The sequence below is a fragment of the Seriola lalandi genome, unplaced genomic scaffold (genome assembly GCF_002814215.2).
Source record: "Seriola lalandi dorsalis isolate HSWRI2012SDOR001 ecotype SW California unplaced genomic scaffold, Sedor1 jcf7180002054898, whole genome shotgun sequence".
In the NCBI taxonomy this organism is placed as follows: Eukaryota; Metazoa; Chordata; class Actinopteri; order Carangiformes; family Carangidae; genus Seriola; species Seriola lalandi.
In genome coordinates this window covers 273,746-296,643 of record NW_019525450.1, presented here as the reverse complement: position 1 = coordinate 296,643, position 22,898 = coordinate 273,746, and the positions used below count along the sequence as shown (strand labels likewise).

General features: G+C 39.4%; 4 protein-coding genes across 8 annotated transcripts in view; 2 read left to right on the top strand and 2 right to left on the bottom strand.

The window, feature by feature from the left end:
• The first annotated feature begins 24 nt into the window (after nucleotides 1-24).
• Nucleotides 25-6,776, top strand: LOC111672272 (uncharacterized protein F13E9.13, mitochondrial). 3 transcript variants are annotated; one of them, XM_087180238.1, is made up of 7 exons: nucleotides 47-185; nucleotides 440-498; nucleotides 606-688; nucleotides 778-958; nucleotides 1,098-1,248; nucleotides 2,905-3,032; nucleotides 6,269-6,776. In XM_087180238.1, exons 2-7 carry the CDS (start codon nucleotides 480-482, stop codon nucleotides 6,457-6,459), a joined length of 753 nt encoding a protein of 250 aa, XP_087036364.1. In that variant the 5' UTR covers nucleotides 47-185; nucleotides 440-479; the 3' UTR covers nucleotides 6,460-6,776. The 3 variants fall into 3 exon arrangements, with proteins under 3 accessions (XP_023285425.1, XP_087036364.1, XP_087036365.1); XM_023429657.2 differs by lacking the exon at nucleotides 440-498 and having other exon boundaries at nucleotides 25-185; XM_087180239.1 differs by lacking the exons at nucleotides 47-185; nucleotides 440-498 and adding an exon at nucleotides 274-418.
• An 834-nt stretch (nucleotides 6,777-7,610) lies between these two features.
• Nucleotides 7,611-12,497, bottom strand: LOC111672314 (tumor protein p53-inducible nuclear protein 2). The gene is made up of 4 exons (XM_023429718.2): nucleotides 12,339-12,497; nucleotides 10,962-11,105; nucleotides 10,703-10,868; nucleotides 7,611-8,633 (listed from the first exon to the last, which is right to left on the bottom strand). Exons 2-4 carry the CDS (start codon nucleotides 11,083-11,085, stop codon nucleotides 8,405-8,407), a joined length of 519 nt encoding a protein of 172 aa, XP_023285486.1. The 5' UTR covers nucleotides 11,086-11,105; nucleotides 12,339-12,497; the 3' UTR covers nucleotides 7,611-8,404.
• A 1,416-nt stretch (nucleotides 12,498-13,913) lies between these two features.
• Nucleotides 13,914-17,680, top strand: LOC111672269 (protein C19orf12 homolog). 2 transcript variants are annotated; one of them, XM_023429651.2, is made up of 3 exons: nucleotides 13,914-14,060; nucleotides 15,949-16,170; nucleotides 16,836-17,680. In XM_023429651.2, the coding sequence occupies exons 2-3, from the start codon at nucleotides 16,011-16,013 to the stop codon at nucleotides 17,099-17,101; spliced, it is 426 nt and encodes a 141-aa protein (XP_023285419.1). In that variant the 5' UTR covers nucleotides 13,914-14,060; nucleotides 15,949-16,010; the 3' UTR covers nucleotides 17,102-17,680. The 2 variants fall into 2 exon arrangements, with proteins under 2 accessions (XP_023285419.1, XP_023285420.1); XM_023429652.2 differs by lacking the exon at nucleotides 13,914-14,060 and having other exon boundaries at nucleotides 15,928-16,170.
• A 1,914-nt stretch (nucleotides 17,681-19,594) lies between these two features.
• LOC111672296 (adaptor related protein complex 2 subunit alpha 2) overlaps nucleotides 19,595-22,898 on the bottom strand; it is a 22,016-nt gene continuing 18,712 nt past the window's right edge. For both annotated transcript variants that reach the window (XM_087180214.1, XM_087180215.1), the window contains 2 exons: nucleotides 22,575-22,709; nucleotides 19,595-22,478 (listed from right to left, as the gene is read on the bottom strand). In XM_087180214.1, the coding sequence (XP_087036340.1) occupies nucleotides 22,401-22,478; nucleotides 22,575-22,709 (213 nt within the window). In that variant the 3' untranslated portion in view covers nucleotides 19,595-22,400. The remainder of the gene's footprint in view (nucleotides 22,479-22,574; nucleotides 22,710-22,898) is intronic.

Genomic DNA, 22,898 nt, shown 5'->3' with positions numbered 1-22,898 from the left:
TCCCTCCTTCCCCAAATAATTGACCCTTGGCCTATCACGTGATCCCCGTCTTTAAAAGAGAAAAACAAGATTTGTTCTTTGCTACCTGATTACTCAACAAAAAGAAGGAAATATGAAGTTTTTGGAGCTTTTTGGGCGCTTAAAATCCGTGGTTATTGGGATGATTCACGTTAAAGCTTTACCAGGTAACGCGAGATTACACTAACCAGTGTCCTCCATGACTGAATGTAAAGTTTTCAGTGGAGGAAGTATTCTCTAACACCATGCACTGTAAGAATACTCCATTACAACTGTGCTGAACTGAAAATGTCACAACAAAAGTGTATTAGCAACATGTACTTAAAGTACTCAGTGCATAAGTGACTGTTATACTATTATATATTACAGTATAAGATTATATTTGTCCATGCATTGTTATGTAAGTATTTCTCTGTTGCAGTTGGTCTCTGAACAGTAGTGGAGTTAAAGTTTTAAGTTGGATGAAATGGAAAAACTCATGTAAAGTACAAGTACTTCAAATTTGATGTTAAGTGCTTATTTACATTTCACTGCAGTAAGTTGTGATATCTTATACTGTATGTAATCAAGTTCCTTGTCTATCTCAGGTACCCCTCTGGGTCGTATGAAAATGTCCCAGATAATTGAAGAAGCATGCAGGGAGGCCTCAGTCTACCGTGATGCAGGAATTGTAAGTTATTGCACATCGTGTGAGTTCCTTCCATATTTGAAGTCTTACCAGGAAAGTCAATAACCATGACTTGTGAACCCCTTTGTCAGGATGGTTTGATCATTGAGAACATGCATGATATCCCTTACTCGTTCTCTGTGGGCCCTGAGGTGTGTGCCTGTATGACTGCAGTATGCTCTGCTGTGAGAGGTATCTGTCCGGCCCTGCCACTCGGCGTGCAAATACTGTCCGCTGCTAACCAGCAGGCTCTGGCTGTAGCTCTGGGTTCAGGTTCAGACTTTACATCAATTCATTTATTCTTATACTGTATATGAGGCTGTAATCATCTGTAATCATCAGACTTAGCCAAAATCTACCTGTATTTGATCTGTGGCTACCATAACATTATAATGTGGCTGTATGGTGACAGGTCTGGATTTCATCAGGGCTGAGGGTTTTGTCTTTTCTCACGTGGCTGATGAGGGACTCCTGAACGCCTGTGCCGGAGACTTGCTAAGATATCGCAGACAGATTGGAGCTGAACATGTGCAGATCTTCACTGACATCAAAAAGAAGCACAGGTGGGATCACAGTTTGATTAGAAAGTAGAACCAGATCATCCACTGATATGAAGAAAATAGTAAGTATATTTGACACTTTAACATGTTGATTTAGAACTACTTTATCTCTGATGATCCTGACATAATTACAATGGCATCACTGACTACTACTACTTACCCATACTGCTTCTAAATGAAGATCCATACAAACAATTTTGGCGTGATGAAACAAAAAATATCAGTTAGGGAGATTTAAGGTCTTGTCAGTGTTTGTCAGTAGCATCAAAATTGATTTACTTGACTCTGGCTGCTAATTGTGTCTGACAGGGTTTCACCAAATTTAAATTTGTATTTTTCAAAAAGTCACATCAGCTTTTATGTGTTTTTATCAAACCGCTAAAGGTCAAATTTTGGACTTAAATGAAAGATGAAAGTAAAAATCCTTCAATTATACTGTCACTCTCAAACTTAAGAATAAAACCTATTTACCAAATATCTTTTGACTTAAAAACTGTTCTTAAACTTAAGAGATTTCCAGGGATGGCCTGACAGCCAAATAGTTAAGTTGCTTACCTTATAAACACAATGTCGCGGGTTTGATTCCAGCAGGGGACCTTTGATGCTGTCATGCATCTCGCCTCAGTTCCTGTCTGTCTCTTTACTGTCCCTGTCCACTGTCCCTACTGTCTCTTAAGTTGGCTAAGAGGAGCATGTTGCATGGCTCCTATACAGAGGTGAGGACACACCTCCTAAGACATGTTTTGGAAAAACTGTACAGTGAAAATGCCTGATACCTGAGACAATATGTATAATTCAGAGTCGGGTAGATTCAGCCTCTTGCAGTTGCTGCTTTCTTATAAAATATTCTCCAAACATACTTTTGAATTTACATTAGTCTTTTTGTAATTCTCAGGGATGTAAATGATAATAAAGCTGGCATTATATTTGTTAGCAGTTACTTTCTCTGCATCTTCATTGTCTGCAGTGTGGTAGTAAATCCCCTCATTATTACGCAGTATGTTTTCTTTGAATTACAGCTGAATTTTATCCTGCAGCAGTTTGTTTTTCTTATCATCTCAGCTTGCCATTATTCTACCCCTGTTTATACAGTATCTATATATTACAAATGTATAAGGCTTCACATGTTAATAGCCAATGAGAATATGATGTATTTCACACATAAAATTAATTTAGTAAAGATTAAAGACATATAGGCTTTGCAGGATAATACATTACTCATTGAAATGTAACAATGAACAATGCAGCAGATGTACTATAGATTAAATCCTTGTTTCTGACTTTTTATTTCTACATTTGATTAATTATGTGATCACCTGAGAGCTGCTCATAAATGTTAGGCTACCTCTATATATTGTTATAAGTAAGATAGATGGTTTATAAAAGTCTTTTTTATCACTTACAGTGAAAGCATTGGCTCTTGAGTGTATTTTTATGTCCAGACCAATATTCCCCCAATGCTGATGTAACTTTTGTTTTTACTGTATCTTACTGTATTCTAATTGTAATTAGCTCATCCCTGGATTCAGCCCACTGTTCAGAGTTAGTCTCTCTGCTTTATCCCCAAATAGTTTTATTTAGCCTGTGCATTCATGTGTATGTATACTGTGTGTGTGTGTGTGTGTGTGTGTGTGTGTGTGTTTGTGTGTGTTTTCCCAGCTCCCATGCCCTGACGTCAGATGTGAGCATTGAAGAGACAGCCCGTGCTGCGGAGTTCTTCCTCTCAGACGGACTCGTCATCACAGGAGCGGCGACTGGTGCGGAGGCTGACCCGAGGGAGCTCACAGGTACTGCCACAAAAACTCCACACCTCATTCAACCAGGAGCTGCTGTAATGAATGCTAGCTCTGAGCATCCAAAGCACTGTTTGACATTACTTAGTCAAACAGTTTTGGATAGCAATATAAGGCTACAGCTAATAGCTTTCAACACTGATTTGATTGATTTTGTGTTGATATTTTTAATTAATAAGCATTAGTCTATAAAATATGGGGGAAAAAAACAAGTAACTGCCCAGATTTAAATTTTAAATCACTGCCCATCTGTCCAGCAGAGGGCACCCTTAACTGTAGTGATCACTGATACTGTATGAGAGTTCCTGACAGTGCTCAGTGTCCTCTGTTGGTCAGGACAGTGAACATTGAGGCCAGGGATCAGTCACCCAATATGGCACCCATTTGAGGCCTGGCTGCACTGTAGCTCAGTGTAGGAATGCTGGATATGCGCTCTCACTCTGCCTCTCTCTCTCACACACACACACACACCATATACAGTCAAGTGCAGGAAGTAATATGCAGTCTGAACTCCACTGGGTGGGAAGGTTTTGTTCCATCAGTGAAAGGGCCTCAGTACCTGACCAAGTAACTGCTTACTCACAGGTGGTGGTGATCAACTATCTTATGAACACTCAGTCTACACTCAGTCTACACATCACTCACTCTGTGTACTTTGTAGAATTGAAGAAATGGACTCACAGTTCTCATTATTCTGACTGGATGACTGTACAAACAAAGTGCTACATTTGCACAAATACTCCAATCAGTAAAAGTAAAGTTTTGAGGGACTTTTCTTGGGCTGAATATTCATATTCATTCATATTCTCCATCACACTTCCAGTGGTTCACTGTAAGTACATTTAGTCAAACGCTGTGCTTAAGCCTGGTATGATACATGCAGACTCACTGTCACAGCAAACACTTGAATAGAACAGAGCCACTGTTAATGTTGTTATTAACACCTGAGCTTTTCTTACCATGACAAGTCAAAATGTGTCCAGTGAGAAAGGTAGATTACCGATTAAAAAAAGGATGTTGTGATGTTGTATGATATGTAATGTGAAAGGTGTCGCTCGTAGTAACGAACCCACAGAGAGTTATCACCCTATAGACCTATTGTTTATAAGCCTCAGACAGCAGACAGACAAAGTTAGTGACTAGCTGTAGCAACAGTTTACGAGCCAGATAGTTGAAGGAGACATATTGGACTTTGAATATTGGTGGACAGACACATGAATTCATGCTAATGTTGCTCCATGTCAGCTCAATGTGTAAACAGGCAACTATTTGTTAATAAGTCAACTGTATTAGGTGATAATATGTCACAGTTGTATTTACAACAAGTAGCAGGTAGAAGTAAGCTCCTTCAGTAACAAAACAAAGAAATACTTCAGAACTTAATGGGAAATTCCCCTTATAAAAATGCAAGCTATGAATATGTTCTCAGGATTATTCATGATTTTAAATGTGTCCTGCAGTGCGGCTCAGGCCAGACCTGATGTTATATTTGTATCAGTTTCAGCAGGCAGCTGCTTTCAGCTGTGACAAACCAACTGTACACAGCCTGCCCACTGCCAAACAGCAAACACACTCATTTAGCTGGTGAACATAGTGAAACATTTACCGTCTGAAGAAGCAGAAGAAGCAGAGCTACAAGGACAGTGAGTCTCGGATTTACAGAAACATGACTCCAGATAAATGTTGATTTTGCTGCACATCTAGTGGATGTGTAAATAAGCAGCTGTTTACTACTAAATTTGTCAACCTCATGAGATGTATAATATGTCAATATGTTTACAGTTTGCTGTTGGTCAAAATCAGTGAATCAGTTTGCATAAAACACAATTGATACTTTAGGTACATTCTGCATCTAATACTTCCATATCTGTATTTAAGTAAGATTTTCAGTGCAGGATTTGTAGTAATTGATTATTTTTAAATTGTTATATTGCTACTTACACTTATCTGAATACATCTTTCTGCAGTGTAGATTACTTGTTACTCCACTACTTTTATTTGACAGCTACAAACACTTAGGAGAATCAAATTTTACATGCAAAACAAACAATCAGATATTATGAATGTTTGATGTTGTTGTGTTTTGTTTTTTCGCCATACTGACAATTTATATTTTCATGTAACTTCATTTCATTACCCTCTGTTTTATGATCTGTTTCTTTGTCTTTTGTTTGTAATTTTAGTTTTTTTAATTCCCATTTACTCTCTGTTAAGCTCTTAACTTTGTTTTAAAAAAGTGCCATATAAATAAAGTTTATTATTATTATAACCATAAAAAATATGATGCAGAATATGAAGTAGTTAAAATGAGCTCTACCTCAAACAGCTATAGCATTAAAATATGTTTTTATGTGTAATTACAGATAAGATATAATATAACACTCCTAAAAGGGCCAAATTGTAATATAAGTACCTGCACTTTTAATACTTGGTACTACTTTTTGAATGAAGGATTTTTACATTGAGGTGATCCACCATAATTTGGATATGTCTCCCTTCACATGCTTAATCTGTGGCCAAGGAGGCACCAGGGGTTAGTAGCTACCGAGGGTCAGTGGGTCTGCAATCTGGACCAGGTCGCTCACTTAGCAACACCAGGGCTTTTATTTTAAGAAGTTTCCAACACGACATACAAGACTGTAAACAGTCGTAGCCTAACAGGCACACAGCCTTGATTTCAAACACGCACACAAGTGTGCCGACACACATTAGAACACACACACGCACACGCACGCACACACACACACACATCCACACACACTCCCCAACCCCATCTCTGTCTCTTGCCCACACACGTGTACTCTCTCTCTCTCTTGTCAACACAAACATGCAGCCACTGGTCGCAGCTCACATGCCAGTGTGGATGTTCACCTCGACTGTGTCCAAAGATCACTGGGTGTATCACAGCCTCGCTCAGTTAAACCCCTTCTCACCATTACAGCAGACACAGTGGGACACATTAACATTCACATTCATAAACAAGTCCAGATTTGAACAGAGCATTAACATTAACCACATCTCAGATACAGTTACACACATTTTATTATCACTCTGTATTGCGATTTTGTTAGATTTAAAATGCATCCATGTACATTTACTGCTGAGAGGTGGGTAGGAATTAAAGTTTTATTTGCCTTAAAAGACTTTATGTCCTGAAATTCCCTGCATCATTAGTTGTTATATATTGTTTCATTTTTAAACCCCGTTATGGTGTCTCTTTGTTTTTGCAGAGGTTTCCCAGTCTGTGAGAATCCCTGTGCTGATTGGTTCAGGAGTGACCTACGACAACGTCAAACGCTACCTTGATGCAAGTGGAATGATCATCGGTTCACATTTCAAGCAGGGCGGCCACTGGGCCAACACACTTGACCCGGAGCAGGTGAAGAGGTTCATGGGAAAGATACACAACCTTCGAAAATGAAAGGGACGGTTTTCTGTTCATCACCACAGTGTCTTAAACACCTTTCATTACACTGTCAGGATATCTGCAGGTCCTTTCCTCAGAGAAAGCCTCAGGTATTTAAAAGTCTTAAATATTTTATGTTGCCTGTTCAGTAGTAATGAAACTCACTGACTCATAAAGTGTCGATTTTAACAAAAAACGTAACAAATCTCTGTCACTTATCTGCATCCACATTTATTATACCACTGGGAATTGTTGTTATATACAGGTGTAATGCACCTACAAAATATGTGATAGAAATGTCAATAAATGCTGAATGGACTGCACTTATATAACTAAGCTTTTCTCGTCTTATTGACCTTTACACGTCAAGACACAGTCACCCACTGACTCAGCACCTTTTCTATAAAGACAGCACTTCTCTATTGTACACACACTCATACATGTGTGTGTGTGTGTGGGGGGGATTTTGGGGTTCAGTATCTCGACTCAGGACACTTAGATATGTGTACTGGAGGAGCCAGGAGTCAAACCATCGACCTGCTCTACCTCCTGAGCCACACCCGCCCACTACTGCTGTACTGTGCTTTTCCAGCTTATCCTGTATGTGTGTGTTTTTTTAATTAATTAATTAATATTTCATTTACATCAACATTTACTCATCTGGCAGATGCGTTTATCCAAAGCTACTTACAGGTGAGGGACATCACTAAAGCTTCAGTGCAGCAGGAGACCTTGGTGTAAGTACTAAATACTACATCTATTTGATAAGTACAAGGAAATCACCGAAAGTACTAGTTAGACATGTGAGGGTGTTAGAGGTGCTTGGAGAGGAGGTGCTGTCTGAACAGATGAGTCTTCAAGAGATTCTTAGATAGAGAGGGACGCTCCTGCTCTGATAACATTCAGTATCTCGTTCCACCATCAGAGAACCACAGACCAGAACAGTCTGGACTGAGACTGTCTTGTGTGGTAATGTCAGACAATGTTCCTTGGAGGATCACAGTGGCTGTGAAGGAGCATCAGTCTGTATGATTGAGCTCAAGTAGATGGAGCAGACCCAGAAGTCACTCTGAAGGCAGCATTAGTGATTGAATTCGGAAAACCCAGCAGAAACTGTCGCACAATCACTGTTTGTACTGTCATATTAAACACACACAGACACATCCTTAAGAAAACAAGATTTATTTTAAGCTTTTTTTGTACATTTTATAAATACACACAAATAGAAAAACATAATATTCAACTGTATTTACACCCATGAGTCTAAAATGAACAATTAGCGTAACATGAAAGAAAAGCGAGTACCTGCTGAAAAGTACAAAATCTTACACTCAATAGAAAACTTGAACAGTGGTTTTGCAATTATTCTTAAGCAGATTCAATTAGAAACAAAGGGGACATTTATTTTAGGGACTTCACAGGGAATCATTTTCACATGGCATGAATACTGTACAGGTTTCAATACACTTGTCACGAGAATGTCTCAAGCTCATAACTGATCAAAATGTGCCGTAATCCCAACTGCATCATAATTTAGAGCAAAGTATTCAACAGGTTTGAGTTTCTCATATTCGGAACAGTGTCACACACTGTAACAGTAGCAACTCCTTTAGCATAACTTCACACAGCTAATCCATCTAAACAAGTCACACAACTCAAATGTTCTCTTTGATACTGTACAAACATTTTTGCTTGATAGTAACTGCATCTGTTACTAACGTTTTCCAATCTGAGGGACTGAGTCAATCATGATATCAGGAGATTGAGGTTCTTTGTTCTCAGCACTTTCAGGTGTGAGGGCCGCAGTGCCGGTTGCCTACGTTTTAAAATCAAAATGAAAAACTTGTGTTGCAGTGAAATCAGAGCATTTCAGAGTCAAGGCACCATGCTGCACCACACGGGGCTGTGGTGGCGGCAACTTGAGACACAACCCTTCACAAGTAAATTTCATTACTCCTTTTCAGTAGTTGTAGAGACGCTGGCAGGGCTGCTTGAAGAAGCCGTAGCGCTTCTCTGCGGGGGAGAATCGCAGCTTAGCCAGGTTCTGCCTGTGGAGAGAGCTGCGGCTCAGCCTCTTCCTCTCGGCCTGGGTCCTGGCCCTCTGGACGGCCAGCAGCTGCACGTTGCAGGGCAGGGGGATTCCCCAGGCAGCCAGGCGCCAAGATATGTGCTGCCTCACTGCCACCGGCCTGGACAGAGACATTATGTGTTGATGACATATTAGGTGAAATTCAATATGAGGAAGATAAAGTATTACCTGACGCCAGCTCAGAGTGAATGTTCTGTCCTTCTAAAAAAAACTACTTTGCAACATTTCAGATGGTCCTCATTTCTCAAAAAGGCGTTAGGATTAACACAGTCTGATCTTTGTGTGTCCATGTTGTTAGCCAACAGCACAGAGGTAACAGCCCCCCTAAAACATCTCTTAGCCCATGATAGGTCAAACAGGGAAACCATTTGAACGATTTATTCTGGTCTAGAAAGGCTGGACAGATTATTAAAAAACACAGCAATCGCTCCGCTGCCACGGCGACAGACCTGACCTGAACCTCTAGACATATGGAGAATCAAGTCTGTGACACATATTTCCTGCCAAACAGCTGGACGTGGAGAAGCTTTATCCAAAAGGTGGCCTCTCTCTTGAAAAGGTTGAGCCGGATAAATCGTCGGCAGAGTTAACCTCATACAAGTTTGTGATGGGCACCTTTTGGTTCATGGAGATTAGAGGTGTAACGATTCTGACACCGAAACCAAAACCACGACACAAACGATCCTGTGCAATGATACTTGTGTAACTGCCACTACTGCAGGTGCAGCCTGTTGAGCTTTCATTAAGTTACTAGTATCACTAAAGTCATTTTTCATTTCACATGTATCACTATAATGTGTGTAAATCATAAAATGCTTTATATTTTGAAAATATTACACATTACACCTATTGTCTTGCAACTGCATGAGTCACAGGACTATTTTGGTCCAATCGATGATCGAGTGATCACACCTGAAAGTTAGGCTCGTTTTAATAACTCAAGATGGGTAATAACCCTGAGACTGCAGATCCACCAGGCGCACTCAGGTCAGCAGTGTGGGAACATTTTGGTTATCTAGATAAGACAAAGCATGATCCACAATCAGAGAACAAATGAACCCCCACCCCACCTCCTCAAGTCACTGCATGGCCTGAAGTGCTGACCCTGGGTGGATTCTGAATATCCTGATTCACGTACAGCCCTATTTAAAAGGAAGAGCATCTGCTACAGGTGGACAGGAGGCTGAGAGAGAATTACAGTGGCGATCAGAGATCAGCCCTGACCAACTCAACTGATGCACCTTCAGTGAGTGTAGTCATAAGAACCACACCTGAGGATGAGCCAATAGCAGCATAAAGACTGTGTAAAAATAACTACCCCTTTACACAACCCCCTGTGCACCGGTCGAATGTAACTGAATACATTTACTCAGATCCTGTGTTTAAGCATAGTTGTTAGATACTTCTATTTGAATACTTCCATTTTATAGTAGTTTAAACTTCTGTTCACGACATTTCAGAAGGAAATATTGAACATTTTACTTCATTATATTCGTCTTCCATAGTAATCAGTTACTTCAAGATTCTTTCTATTGATTTTACTTTTAAAAAAACCTACAATCACACAATAAAATACAATGTACTGTTAAATTAGACTAACCAACAGTTATAGTGGTTAAAATAACCTCCACCCTGACCAACTATAACAGTAAAATGCTGCATTAATATAATATATACTAATATAACACACAGATATTTTTTCTGCATATTGATACTTAATATAAATTACTGATAATACTTTTAATTCAGATCCTGAATGCAGCGTGTTTGCTTGTACTTGTATTTTTATATTGTGGTACTGCTATCTATACAAGGAGCAACTTTTATGCAATTAACTTTATCAGCTGCTGTAAAAGTTCTCCTCAGTATTTTGCCATTGCAGGTCAAAGAGCTTGTACAATATTCTATAATAGTTCCAGGACCCATTTTGAAATGTTTGAAAACAGCAGGTTGCATTTGTGACTTTCCATCTTGGAAGTATAGTCTTGCAAATAATGTGGAAATATTTGAATTACTGGAGTTTTAGTAACCGTTTGTAGTCACTGGGTTTATGCCACGTTTAGCCATGTTTAGAGAAGGATGACTTACATCAACTCTGACTGGTGTCAATTGGATTCAAGATCCAGGAAAAATGTGTGTGTGAGCTGGAGTATCAAAATGGAAAGTAACCTGGAAGTGTCCTCTTCATCTTCATCAAAGCTTAGCTCCTCCTCCTCCTCCTCCTCCTCCTCCGCTCCACTCATCCTGCATCTCATCTGGTAAACAGACATGCTGGGGTGCTCAATCAGCAGGTTCTCCAGGGGGTCCACCTCAGGGGCTGACAGCGGCCCGTTGTCTGTATGAGGAACATCCCAATTCACACAGGTCAGTTTTCGTCCCGGTATAAGTCGCAACATCATTCAACCTTCAAGAACGTTTGAAATCTCACCTGGGAGATTGACAATGACCCATCCTCCCTCCTCAAACTCCATCAGCTCCTCGTAGGTGTCATCTGCAGCCTCAAAGTCCTCACCGGCGTTCCCAAGCAGCTGAGAAAGAATCTTTCCGATCATCTTTATGCCTCAACTGCGACCTGTAAATCAACAACCGCAAGCAGGTGAATTTAGATGCGGAGGTGAGCGCTGAGTGGATCTGAGTAACTTCCCCTCTGCTTGTGTCTTTAGCACAGTAAAATTGTGCAAATGGCTCCCTCTTGAGGCTGTCCCAACGAAACACCCACAGGATTCTGTCTACAGTTGACACCTTGTGCCTGCTCTTTATCAACAACTGCTTCCATGACGCCTGATCAGAAACCTGAGCAACCTGAGTTGTTACATTGCTGTAATGGGGGGTCAGGGGGTCAGGGGGTCAATTTACAACTGAGACCACTGAGAGAACACGATGGTGAAATAGGCTTGAATTACACTGACTGAAGCAACATTATACAATCTGTTATTCTGCTTTAGATTTCTGCCATGAAAACAGGAAGTGACTTTATTTGTGACTGACCTTTTGACCCTGCAACCTTTATTCTAGCATTATTTGAAACTTACAGTATATTAATGCTGTGTTTGTTGGTAGTCCTTAGTACAGGTTCCTATGACATGTCCATGATTGGGCAATGGTATGTTAATGTCTTTATTACTTATTACTATTGAAAGCAACATTTTGGTGACTTGATAACAAAGTCAAAGTAGTGATCATAAAATGCTGACCTCCTATTTACAGGTACAATTTTCAATGCTAAACAATGCTTTTCTTCAGCTCTTTAAAGTATCATCAGGTATATCTCAAAGTATATTATGCCCATAACACACCATCATAATAATACACGTATTTGTACATGTATGCCCCCCCCCTCCTCTTTAGTGTCTGGATGCCTTCCTGTCTGCATATGCAGTGTTTGTCTGAACTCTAATATAACCAGACCCCTCCCTGTGAACAAAGACAGGCCGTAGGACAGTGTCCCCTCACCCGGATTAATGCAACACAAACCCAGTCGATGACAGCCTCAGCACAGCAGGCCTGTTACCACCCAGTGTCCACACAGCAAAACAGCTGACTGTGTGCTCAGAGATTAGTGTTGGTTCATTTCATGAAAACGCAGCGAGCAGAGTGGAGAATGTCGTCCTGCTTTAACATACATGACAATGCAGATGATATTCAGTCCAAATAAGAGGAAAACACAGGCTGCAGAGACATTACACAAAGACAGTAAGACACAGACTTCACAGAGCCAAGATGATCGTAGTTAGAGAACAAAAGACCGTGGCTCATAAAAGGCCAGGATAGCTCAGTGAAGCATAGAGATTTAGTTTTGACTCACCTGACTAAATAAAAGTGTGTTTTTTCTTCGGGTGCGGCCGTTGTAGGGGAAGAGTCCGGCTCTGCTGCTGTTTTCTTCACAGATTGTTTTGATCTCAAAGTTGTTTGTCTGCGAGAGTCCTCCCCGTGTTCTCAATCATCAAACCACGCCCAGCGAGGCGGGGCGAGCGTGCGTCTGGCACTGCGTCACATGTCAACCAACCAACCCACGTATATGTGTCTATGTGAAGCGCTTATGACGGAAATATCATATTTATATGCCCAGTCTTATACTCAGAGTGGAGCCATAAACAGCGTAATGGACACAATGTTATATCTGCGGAGTGGACTAATGATTCATTCTACTTCAGTAAAAATGGACACTAAGTCAATTGTCTCTGTCGGGCAAGAAAATATTTAACAACAAGTCACAGTTTGAATGTTGTTTTCCGTCACTTTGCACATGCGCGCTGCACGCAGCTCGTTGGGAAGTTGGGAAGACTCTCATGTTTTGAATGACTTCTGAGGAGATTTGTTTGCTTTTGTTTTAACAGATATTAATGTTCGATGTCTAATGTTAAGGTTCAAGACTGATGACAGACGATCTGTACCCTGTGTAATAATCAGGCTTTATCAGGCCAGAAATAGCCCGAGTTGCAGGCTACATGGACACTGTAATTATAGGTTATCAACAGATACGTATCCTGAGAGCGTATTAGCTTCAGTATTTAAAAATACTTACTAGCTCACATTATTTTCTTATTTTCGCAAGAATTTGCTTCCTAACATGATCCTCATACATAAATAGCATGCAATAATACCCTAATGATCTTTAACTGACTAATTGGAACTGCTTTGATGAGCAGGGCCACTAGATGTCGCTGTAGGACGCGAGCAGATCAAATCAAAGAGAATTAAGAAAACAAGAGGTTATTATCTCCTCTTCTATGTGGTCTCTGGTTTTTCCTACATCAAGGATTGACAGTACAACAAGGTTGGACAGTTATCAAATCAAAATGCCACACAAAATAATTAGGATGTTTGATTACATCCCTCACCCTATTGTGTTAGAAACTCAACTTTACCCGTAACATACTATTCAAGCTTTATAATTGTGTTTATTTGATGACAACAAAACTACTTAGCATTTATTTTTCAATGTATGTATTTTGAAACTCTATGGCTTGATATACATGACTGGTTTTTGCCCAAATGTTGTTACATTTTTCTCAAAAGGACATTATTTATGGACTTGTTTAGAGCAAAAAAATGACCTCCTGGTTAATACCATTCTCGACCTTAGGAAATTTTATACACAAAAATCTAAGTACAAGAAAGTGAAACTTAAGTTTTTTGTGTTTCATAATGAGTGTTTTTCTTACATAAAAGCCCTGAAAGTCATGAAAACTAACTTCTTTCTAGAGTGATACAGGATAATCATTTACAAAAAAAATGTGATGTAACATCATTTCAACCTTTTTGGCTTTGTTTACCTTTTGTATACTGTGAAGAGCTCAGAGCCAAGTTGTTATATATGCAAGAGAAAAAAAAAAGGTTGCACTGCTAACTTTTCATTGGCTTGTCAAAATCCAAGATGGCGGTCCCTGGCTGCGTACTTTTGTTGACGAAATCATCTTGCCTCAATTGTCAGTTATATACTCTCTGATATATTTCATCAGGAAGTAGGACTGCTACATGTGTAGAACAAGAACGGCTACTTTGCTCATTCAGGTCAGGACTGAAGGTAAGAAACATTAATCACATCAACTTAGTAATAGTTGGATAAATGTCGAGGGGAGTCTGGTGACAGCTGACTGCTGTGTCTTGTCTCAACGTAAACAGAGAAGAAGAAATGAAGCGGCTTGTGTTTGAAGCCTTGTGTTGTTCGGTGTGAAAATAGAATTCTAACTTAAATTGTGTTGAATTTTAATCGAAAAAGCGTTTGTTAAACCGACTTCACTCTTTAAGTGTTCTTCTCTGAAAAAAGACGTAGACGTATAGTAGATTGTTATGGCTACTTAGTTTTTATCAAGTCAGTTTCAAAGTGCAACGGAAGTTTTCAGCCGGTCACAGAGTTGCCATTGATCGGTTTATCTATTGATCTATTGATCTATTGATCTGCAGTGACTCAGATAAATGAAATCATCGACTTTCAGATTATATGGACATATGAAGTTTAGAACAGACTTCTTAATTCACGTCACCCTTCAGAAACCTGGTCATGTTGATTGTTCAAGTGTACGATCATTACATCATTTGAATTTAAAAGCAATCAAGATTTATTGAAATATGTTAGATCAGAAAATAACCGACCGCATACTGTATATTTAAAGTTGCCTATTTCATTATTATATTTCTTTTATGATGTTTAGTTTATGTTGAATTTGAAAGTAAAAGTGAAAGCACTTTCCTCTGACCTTTATTTTCAATTTGATGCACCTTTTGTTTCCTCTTCCTTAAGGAGATGGGTCAGGCAGGAGAACAAAGAGCCTATGTTTGTACACTCAGCTGCAGTTTATTAGGAACACCTGGCTAAAACTAATGCAGTCTAATACAACAGTCTTTTCATTTGTGCTGACAGAAATAACAGAAACACCTCTCTTTACTAACAGCGCCACAAGCTACATCATCTAATGATCATACAGTGGAAGCAAGACCTCTACTGTTTCAATGAAAACTGAAAATCACAACTTCCATGAAAGATGATTTATTGTAGGACTGTTGTATTAGACTGCATTACATTTGACCAAGCTGTTCCTAATAAACTGCAAACTGATGTCAAAGTGTCTGTGATGACATTTGTTGTAGTAAAGTTTCATCTAATAGTGAACTGTAGTTAAACCTTACTGAGAGACAATAGTCTGCCATTGATGTGAAAGCAGATGAGTTCTTTGAAAAGAGATTTGAGCTTTCTCTTTCATTATGTAGACAACTGCATAACAACTCTACTACCACCGCTAACAGCGTCAGGTTCACTGCACGTCAATGCGTCTTCCTAATTTGTATAATTGCATGTTTTTATTGGATTTTTTGCACCACTAATGTACAATATCAATTAAGGTGGGTCGTACATTATCACCTAATTTTGTGGCCATGAAATTTTGTGTTCACATGAAGAGCAGAGTAAGATGTATTTAATCACATTGCCTCAGACTAACTGACTGGTTAGTGTCTGGGCCTATAATAAAGGCTACAGAGTACAGAGTTGTATACACTCAGTTTTTAAAGTTGTACACCAAATATTTTGTGTTTATATCCAGCATGTGGAAAAATGAGAATTAATAGTACTCAATTGTAAGGGCACTCTGGGATATATTTCTGGCTTTAAAATAAAATGTAAAAACTATAAATCATTGCAAAATTTATGCAAAGAATCTAAAGTTTAAATCAATGTACATATATGTCACTCTAACCATATTCTCTTTTATATTCACTCATCACAGTCAACACTGAAGTTACAAGATACTAAAACTATTATTACTGCAGACAAATGGGATTTAACAGATTTTTTAGTTTACTAAATGCTGTTTCCTAACACTTCCTCTGTGAGAACAAGCCCAGAAATTCAGCCTTCTCCTTTTCTCCTTTTCTCCCGAGGCTGAACTTAAAGCTGGATCTTTCTTATTTCTTAGGAAGGACACCACAGTAGAGTCGACTGTTCGCCCTCCTATCTCACCAGTGCCTCAACGCCGGGATGGCTCCTATCATGGGTGATGTGATGCGCCTGTGCTGCGAAATTTCAGCTCACGATCAGATCAAGGTCGCAGTGAAAAACTCCACCAAAGGAGCGATGATGGCAGGAGGAACAGCCTTTGTGGGCGGGCTGCTGGGTGGACCTGCGGGGATCGCTGTCGGTAAGAGTCATAACTCAGATTTCTGGATTTGTGAGGTAGACTTCACAGCTGCCCCAAACGTAGCAGACTGCACAGAACAAAAGAGGAAAATTGAGAGATGTGAGCGTCTTTGGCGTTTAGACCCCATCGTGAAGGAGTCGTATATGAAAAGGGGGTGAGGCTGTGTGAAGTATAGAAACCCTCTGACCTGAAGTCAGCTGATTACAAAAAGTGGGGTGAGAGAGGGAGAGAGAATTGTGAGTGAATTTTATGCATAAAACACTTGAGCAGTCCCTAAGCACCAGTTACTTTAATTACTACTAATTCCTACTCAACTAACGTGACATGACGTAAACAGGTCAGTCATAATAAACTGCAGTGGCCATGTTCATGTTAATGTCTCACTGATCTTCAGAAGAGGAACAGGATATTTGAGGCTTTGCCTACTTGTTAGTGGCACCAGTTTAGTGTTGGTTTGAGTCTCTTCATGGGATTTGTTAAAAATTAAAAAGACATATAAATGGTTTATCAAATATCACTAGACTTCTCCTTCAGGACTCCTCATCAGTTGTGTTTTCAGTTGTCTTCGATGCACGTTTTCTTCATACTAACACATACTTACTTACATTTGATTTATTCTGAACCTGTGACTGACCTGTCTCCACCTGTCTGTGTGTTTCCACCAGGTGGAGCAGTGGGCGGTCTCTTGGGCAGCTGGATGACCAGCGGTCAGTTCAGGCCTCTGCCTCAGATCCTGATGGAGCTGCCACCCAACCAGCAGAAGAAGCTCTGCGACGACATTATGGCCGTCCTAGGCAACCTGAACTGGACGGACGCGGCCCAGCTCATCGCCCTCGTGATGGGGAACGCCACTCTCCAGCAGCAGGTCACCGCTGCGCTGCTGAACTACATCTCTAAAGAACTCAGAGCAGAGGTCCGTTATCAAGACTGAGTCATGGATACAGACGGACTTTTCAGGATTTCAGATTAGGTTTTAAAAACACCAACACAATCCTTTTTGCACTCGGCTGGTACTCGGCAACTACAGTGATCATAGCAACTTGTCTGTGTAACTCAATAATGACTGGATAGAGAATATTTAGTATGACAGGTGGACTTCAACGTCAGTTTTCCTCTCTGCCTTTTCAACCTCTGTATAATAATGTTTATTCTGGATTACAACATAATGTTCTCACTATACACTACTGTGCAAGAGTTTAGATTCTTCTCCATCACACACTGCAGCAGGGCAACGAGCCCAACACACACACAGAGTCATCAAGAACTTTCCTCTGTGAAAAGTCCTGCAACAGAGTCCTGATCCCAGCAGCATGGAGTCAGTCTGGGATCACATGAAGAGACAGAAGACACTGTGGCACATTCTCCAAGACACTTGGAGCAATCAGCTGACTGCCTTAAAAAACTGTTCACAAGTGTACCGAGGAGAACTGGTGCAGTCACACCAGATATTGTTTTGATTTAGAATTTTTGTGTGAAGGTAATTGATCAATAAAAACTATTCATGGCTTTATTTTTTTTATTTTTTTAAAGAATCCTCACTTTATTTTTAGTACTTCAAACATTTTACCTGCTTAGGAATTTCAAATTAAAAAAAAACAAAACATTTGATGATTGTGATGATTTTGATTATTTTCTTATTGACAGTTCTCGGGATTGTAAAGACACATGTTGAAAAGTAAACACAAGCAAGAACTGGAGCAACGATCTAACTTTTCACTACTTCTGTACAAAATGGTAAATTCTATTTTTCTTATGTAACAATCTAAAGCTCAAAAGTCCAACTACAGACTCTCTGAAGCTTTGATTTGGTGGGATCTCCAAACAGCTCCTCTGGAGTCTAGACGCTGCTGCTGCTGGTGGTGGAGTCGAACCAGCAGGTGGTTGATGGAAACCTTTGGACATCATGGAGGTTTTGATGGTGACGGGGAGGAGGCGGGTCGAGCAATAGTAGGTCTGAGAGACAGATCAGAAGAATTGCAATGATATTTAAAGAACAACATCCAGGAAGATCCCGTCATGATTGTGTTATTTTGCAGGTCTATGTACCCCGAGTACACAGGAAGCGAGTGTAACTTTAACTGTTTATACAGGTTCTAACTGAAGACAACCTGTTCCAGTATAAAACACTATGGCATGAAGGAAGTGGAATTTGAACTATTTAATGATTCAACAATGAGTATTTTGTATTTGACTACTTTATCTGCTGCTACATTTAGTCTTTGACATCATTGAGGTCAAATCTTGATGAAATCCTATTAGATAATTGTTGATTGTTGATAGTAAAAATAGGTGGTACCAAAGTGTCAATTTAAGATCTGAGTGTTGCTGAAGTGAAAAGTGGCGAGTTAAAGATTCGGTTGATGTTGAAGCCCTGACTGGAGATGAAATGTATGGTAGGTGATAAAATGCCGCAGGTTTCAAGTGAAGTGGAAGTCCTGAAAGAAAGTAGTCCCAGTCCAGGTTTATAATAATACAGTTCTTAAATTGTATCAGTGTGTCCAGTGGTGGATATTCAGTTAGCCTTGAAGGTTTTCAGTGTGACAGATGAAAGACTGTTGAAAAGTTGAAAGAGAGTTGGAGGCATTTACATTTTGCTGGGTGAGGGAAGAGCTGAAATGACCCAGGTCAGAATTGAATGCTGATACTAAACGCTGCTCATGGGAAAATTTAAAGCAAAACAATTTCTTTGATTTTCTTGTCTAAACATTAAGAATTGACTGTAAATTATAAAGTTGTGACATAAATCTGAGCTGTCTCTTCTTCAATTTCTCTGTGGTGTTGCAGCTTTTCTAAAACACAGGTGATACAGAGCAAAAAATGGAAACACACTGATACAGCTGTTTTTGACAGTGACGCTGTCAAACACACATCTGTGTGAACACTTTACCCAGACAACTTTACTCAGTCCAGGGCTGAGTTAGCAGTGAGGCCCATACACAAATGTAATATATGACTTATAAGTCCCTATATCAAGAGTGATGTGTTGCCATATATGACATCTATGTTATTATCACATATTTACATCTTCTGGATATGTGAAACATGTAAGATAACATGTATGAAATACCCATAATAAAATGTGTATATGTACATAAATATATATATAATGAATTTTCATACTGTATAACTTGTTGCAATAACAATATATATTTAATTCATATACTGTATGTACATTTATTAAAACAACATACATATACACATCCTTTAAGCTTATATATGTTTTTCTTAATAATTTCTCATAATTTTTTAATTTTCTTACATGTTTTACATGTTCATAATTCATATATGGAAATTCAATATATTATATTTGCCCTACAGTCAAGTGTGCATAAGTTTTAAGTACAGTGTGGGATTCTGTTGGTTGAATTATATTGAACATATAATATATTTACACTGTGTAAGAAGTGTACACTGTGACAAGCGATCTGTTTTTATTTGTTTTTATTTGTAAAAACAACTTTTGCATTTGGATATTGAGACAATATTACATTTAAATAGCAACAACATATCCAGCCTTTTCTTCTCCGTCTAAATGCAGCGTGATCCTGTGTCTGCCACAGAAAACCTGACACTTGTTAGAAGGCACCAGAAAATAACAGCACTGTGACCAGGTCTGAAGTTAAAATGAGCACTGAGTGCAATGGATACAGTACCAAGGACATGAGCTAAATATAGATCTAACGTCGTGGATTTAGGCCCAGATATCTACAGTATAGTTTATTATTACCTTGTACCTCGTGCTTGAAAACTGCTTTACATTAGAATTCAATGAGCCCACAGCGATATGAGTCTCTCAGCTGCTTTTAGTCGACACTCCACCAAACCACAACCTGAGTGTACTGGACATGGATATGAAAACAACACCCAGGCTATAAGACAACAGAACTGTTTTAGACACACATCAACTGATCTTTTTGGCAACTTGGGAGCAGAGGAATCAAGCTGTAAACACAAAGTTTACATATCATCTTACAAAAGCATTTTATTTTAGCAAACAAGCTTAATTGAACGTCCAGCAAATTCCAAGCAACATTAGCATTTATTTGGAGTCATGTTTCTGCCAACGTAGATACTCAAAGTCAAATATTCAGTGTTCAGGTCTTCACTAACTCGTGATGGAAATCTGTGGCTAAAATGCTCCACTATGTGATCACTACCATATTGTCTTTCATTTGGTGCTGGGCAGGTTGTCTGCTGTGGGCTCATCAGAGCCTTTTTCAAAATGACTCTAATATGAGCAGGTGGCCTTCAGCTAGAAAAGTGAAGTCCCAGGTGTAAAACCAAAATAAAGAATTGAAAGATTCTTTTAAAAAAACACACAGATGTAAGAGGAACTGCAGAATCCGGTGCTGATTCTCTTTGGGGTTTCCCTCCAAACACCTTTCACATTACACACACTCCATGTTTCCATGGTACTGTATCCAAGACACGATAGAAAGAACATCAGTGCTTTTGTCAAGTGCTCATTTACAGGCATACTTTTTTTCGAGTTATTATTATTATGAAATTTCCCCCCTTGATACACATAAATACACAGTTTAAATCTTACCCTCCCCCCCCCCACCACCACCACCTTCACCCCACAAGTGCTGAATGACAGAAGACACATGGTGACACTGGCCTGGCTGGTCTGAGATCTCCTGGGCCAATTTATAACCTTATTTCCTACAAGACATGAGTGTTATTCACTTGTTAGGGGGCCCACAGCCATTTTTCAAACATGGCAATAATTTGGTAAAATTACACAGAGTCACAGTAAAGCTTTTCAGGTCCAGATTAATGCATCAGCCAAACTCTTCAAAACAATCTAAGAATCTTTAAAGAAAGGTTTGACATTTTGGTTCATAACCTTGCTCACTTTCTTTCTGAGAGTTAGATAAAGAGGATCAATATCACTCTCATAAAAGCTACAGACAGAAGATGGTTAGATTAGCTTAGCATTAAAGACTGGGAGCAGAGGAAAGCAGCTAGCCAAGCTCAGTTCAATGGTAACAAATCCACCTACTGCACCTCTAAAGCTCTTTAAACAACATGTTATATCTTTGTTCGTTACGTATAAAAAGAGTGTAAAAATAATAAGCTGTCATTTCATGAGGGGTTCTGACGTCGTGGAGTCTTGTTGTTTTCATGCTGTTTAGACATGATGCTTGGAATTTTTTTTTTTTTTTCACATTTGGACAGAGCCGGTCTTTACGCTGAGCATCAAATATGCCATCGAGTATCATGCTAAAAGTACATTTTGTAAAAGATAAAATACACCGTATGTTATTGAAATATAGACATATCACCAGTTTGGCAGTGCTCTGTGAATAAATGTAGTTAGGCATAAATAGTGTCAGTGCTTTAGACTTGAACATTATTATTCTTGTCTGTTCGAAGGCTCTTTGTGTTTTTGACAGAGTAACAAAAGTTCAAAGGCACAAATGTGAAGCAGAATCAAATCAGACAACGACTTTCATCACCATCAGAAAATGATCCATTTGCTACTTAGTGTTTTATGGCTTTTTGCCATTTATTTAAGTGTCTGAATTATATGTGTAAACTTTACGCACAATGTAGTTCAAAACTTCTCACAAGGGAACCAAAATTATAGCATCTAAAAAAATACCACAATGCAAAAGGGTGATTTTCCTCGAGATGACACGTGTAAAATTGGTGAAATGAGGAAGAACTGACATTCAGTGAAAATCTTCTCGTCTAAATCTGATCTACTTATGTGAATCTAATTATTTTTTTTTTTACAAAAGTGCAAGTGGGCGAGAAGTTGAGGAAAGCTTCCCAGTCCTGTGCAACATTTATTTGAAACACTACAAGAATAAATGTCTCATAGAAACGCGATCAGAAACAACTCATTGGTAAGCTCACGATCTGACTTCTGCGACTAAATAGATCTCAGTCGTAACTCCTCACCAACTCTTCAAAATGTCTGAATAAGAAAGGCAGTACCCAAGCAGCAAACACACACAACAACTTCTAAACTGTTCAAAACTTCAGAGCTGCAGAACGAGAAGCATTCAGAGCCTCCGCCGCTGTTCGCAACAGGTCGGTGTTCACGGTGTGAGTAAACACACAATCCAGGTTTAAACCAGTGATGTATTAGTAATGCTATGTGTGAAAAATACGCTTCACCTCATTTACATTTAGAGTAAGTCAAATAAAAAAGAATGTACACAGTACAATACATCAGTTCCAATCTAAGGAGAGGAAAGGTGTAAAAAACACTGGTGAGTCTAAAACTGCTCAGAGAGGAGATCACACAGTCTCTGAGACACAGAGTTCCTGCTGGTCCGGAGGGTGAGGCGGTACATCTGAGTAGGAAACACACACACACAGTTACACAGGCTGTATGATGAGGGGTGAGTCTGTGTGTGTGTGTGTGTGTGTGTGCGTGTGTTTGTCTTTACCTGTGCTTGTGAGTTGGGCTCCAGTCTGAGGAGGCAGCCCACCTGAGAGTTCTTACTGTGAATGACTCCAGCTCCCACAAAGTTTTCAGGGTTTGGATCCACTCCGTCGAGCAGAGCGACACCAAAACCTATTATCTACAACAGAATTTACAGAAGAGAAAAGGAAATGAAACAAAACGAAACGAAACAAAGTTTATGAAAACAATTTAAATTCTCAGAGTTGGTGATTGAATTTCCTGGAGACACCTACTGTAGAGGGAACTACCACAGAGGTGGTTTTGAGTAGTTTGCAGGTGTCTGTCTGTCTGTCTGTCTGTCTGTCTG

Excerpts from the sequence above, each read along its gene's own strand:
- LOC111672269 (XM_023429651.2), top strand. The coding sequence starts at position 16,011 with ATGGCTCCTATCATGGGTGATGTGATGCGCCTGTGCTGCGAAATTTCA. Across the intron at positions 16,171-16,835 it reads ACCTGCGGGGATCGCTGTCG|GTGGAGCAGTGGGCGGTCTC; the intron begins GTAAGAGTCATA and ends TGTTTCCACCAG.
- LOC111672272 (XM_023429657.2), top strand. The coding sequence starts at position 113 with ATGAAGTTTTTGGAGCTTTTTGGGCGCTTAAAATCCGTGGTTATTGGG. Across the intron at positions 1,249-2,904 it reads GACATCAAAAAGAAGCACAG|CTCCCATGCCCTGACGTCAG; the intron begins GTGGGATCACAG and ends GTGTTTTCCCAG. Across the intron at positions 3,033-6,268 it reads TGACCCGAGGGAGCTCACAG|AGGTTTCCCAGTCTGTGAGA; the intron begins GTACTGCCACAA and ends TTGTTTTTGCAG.
- LOC111672314 (XM_023429718.2), bottom strand. The coding sequence starts at position 11,085 with ATGATCGGAAAGATTCTTTCTCAGCTGCTTGGGAACGCCGGTGAGGAC. Across the intron at positions 10,869-10,961 it reads GGTCATTGTCAATCTCCCAG|ACAACGGGCCGCTGTCAGCC; the intron begins GTGAGATTTCAA and ends TTCCTCATACAG. Across the intron at positions 8,634-10,702 it reads GATGAAGAGGACACTTCCAG|GCCGGTGGCAGTGAGGCAGC; the intron begins GTTACTTTCCAT and ends GTCTCTGTCCAG.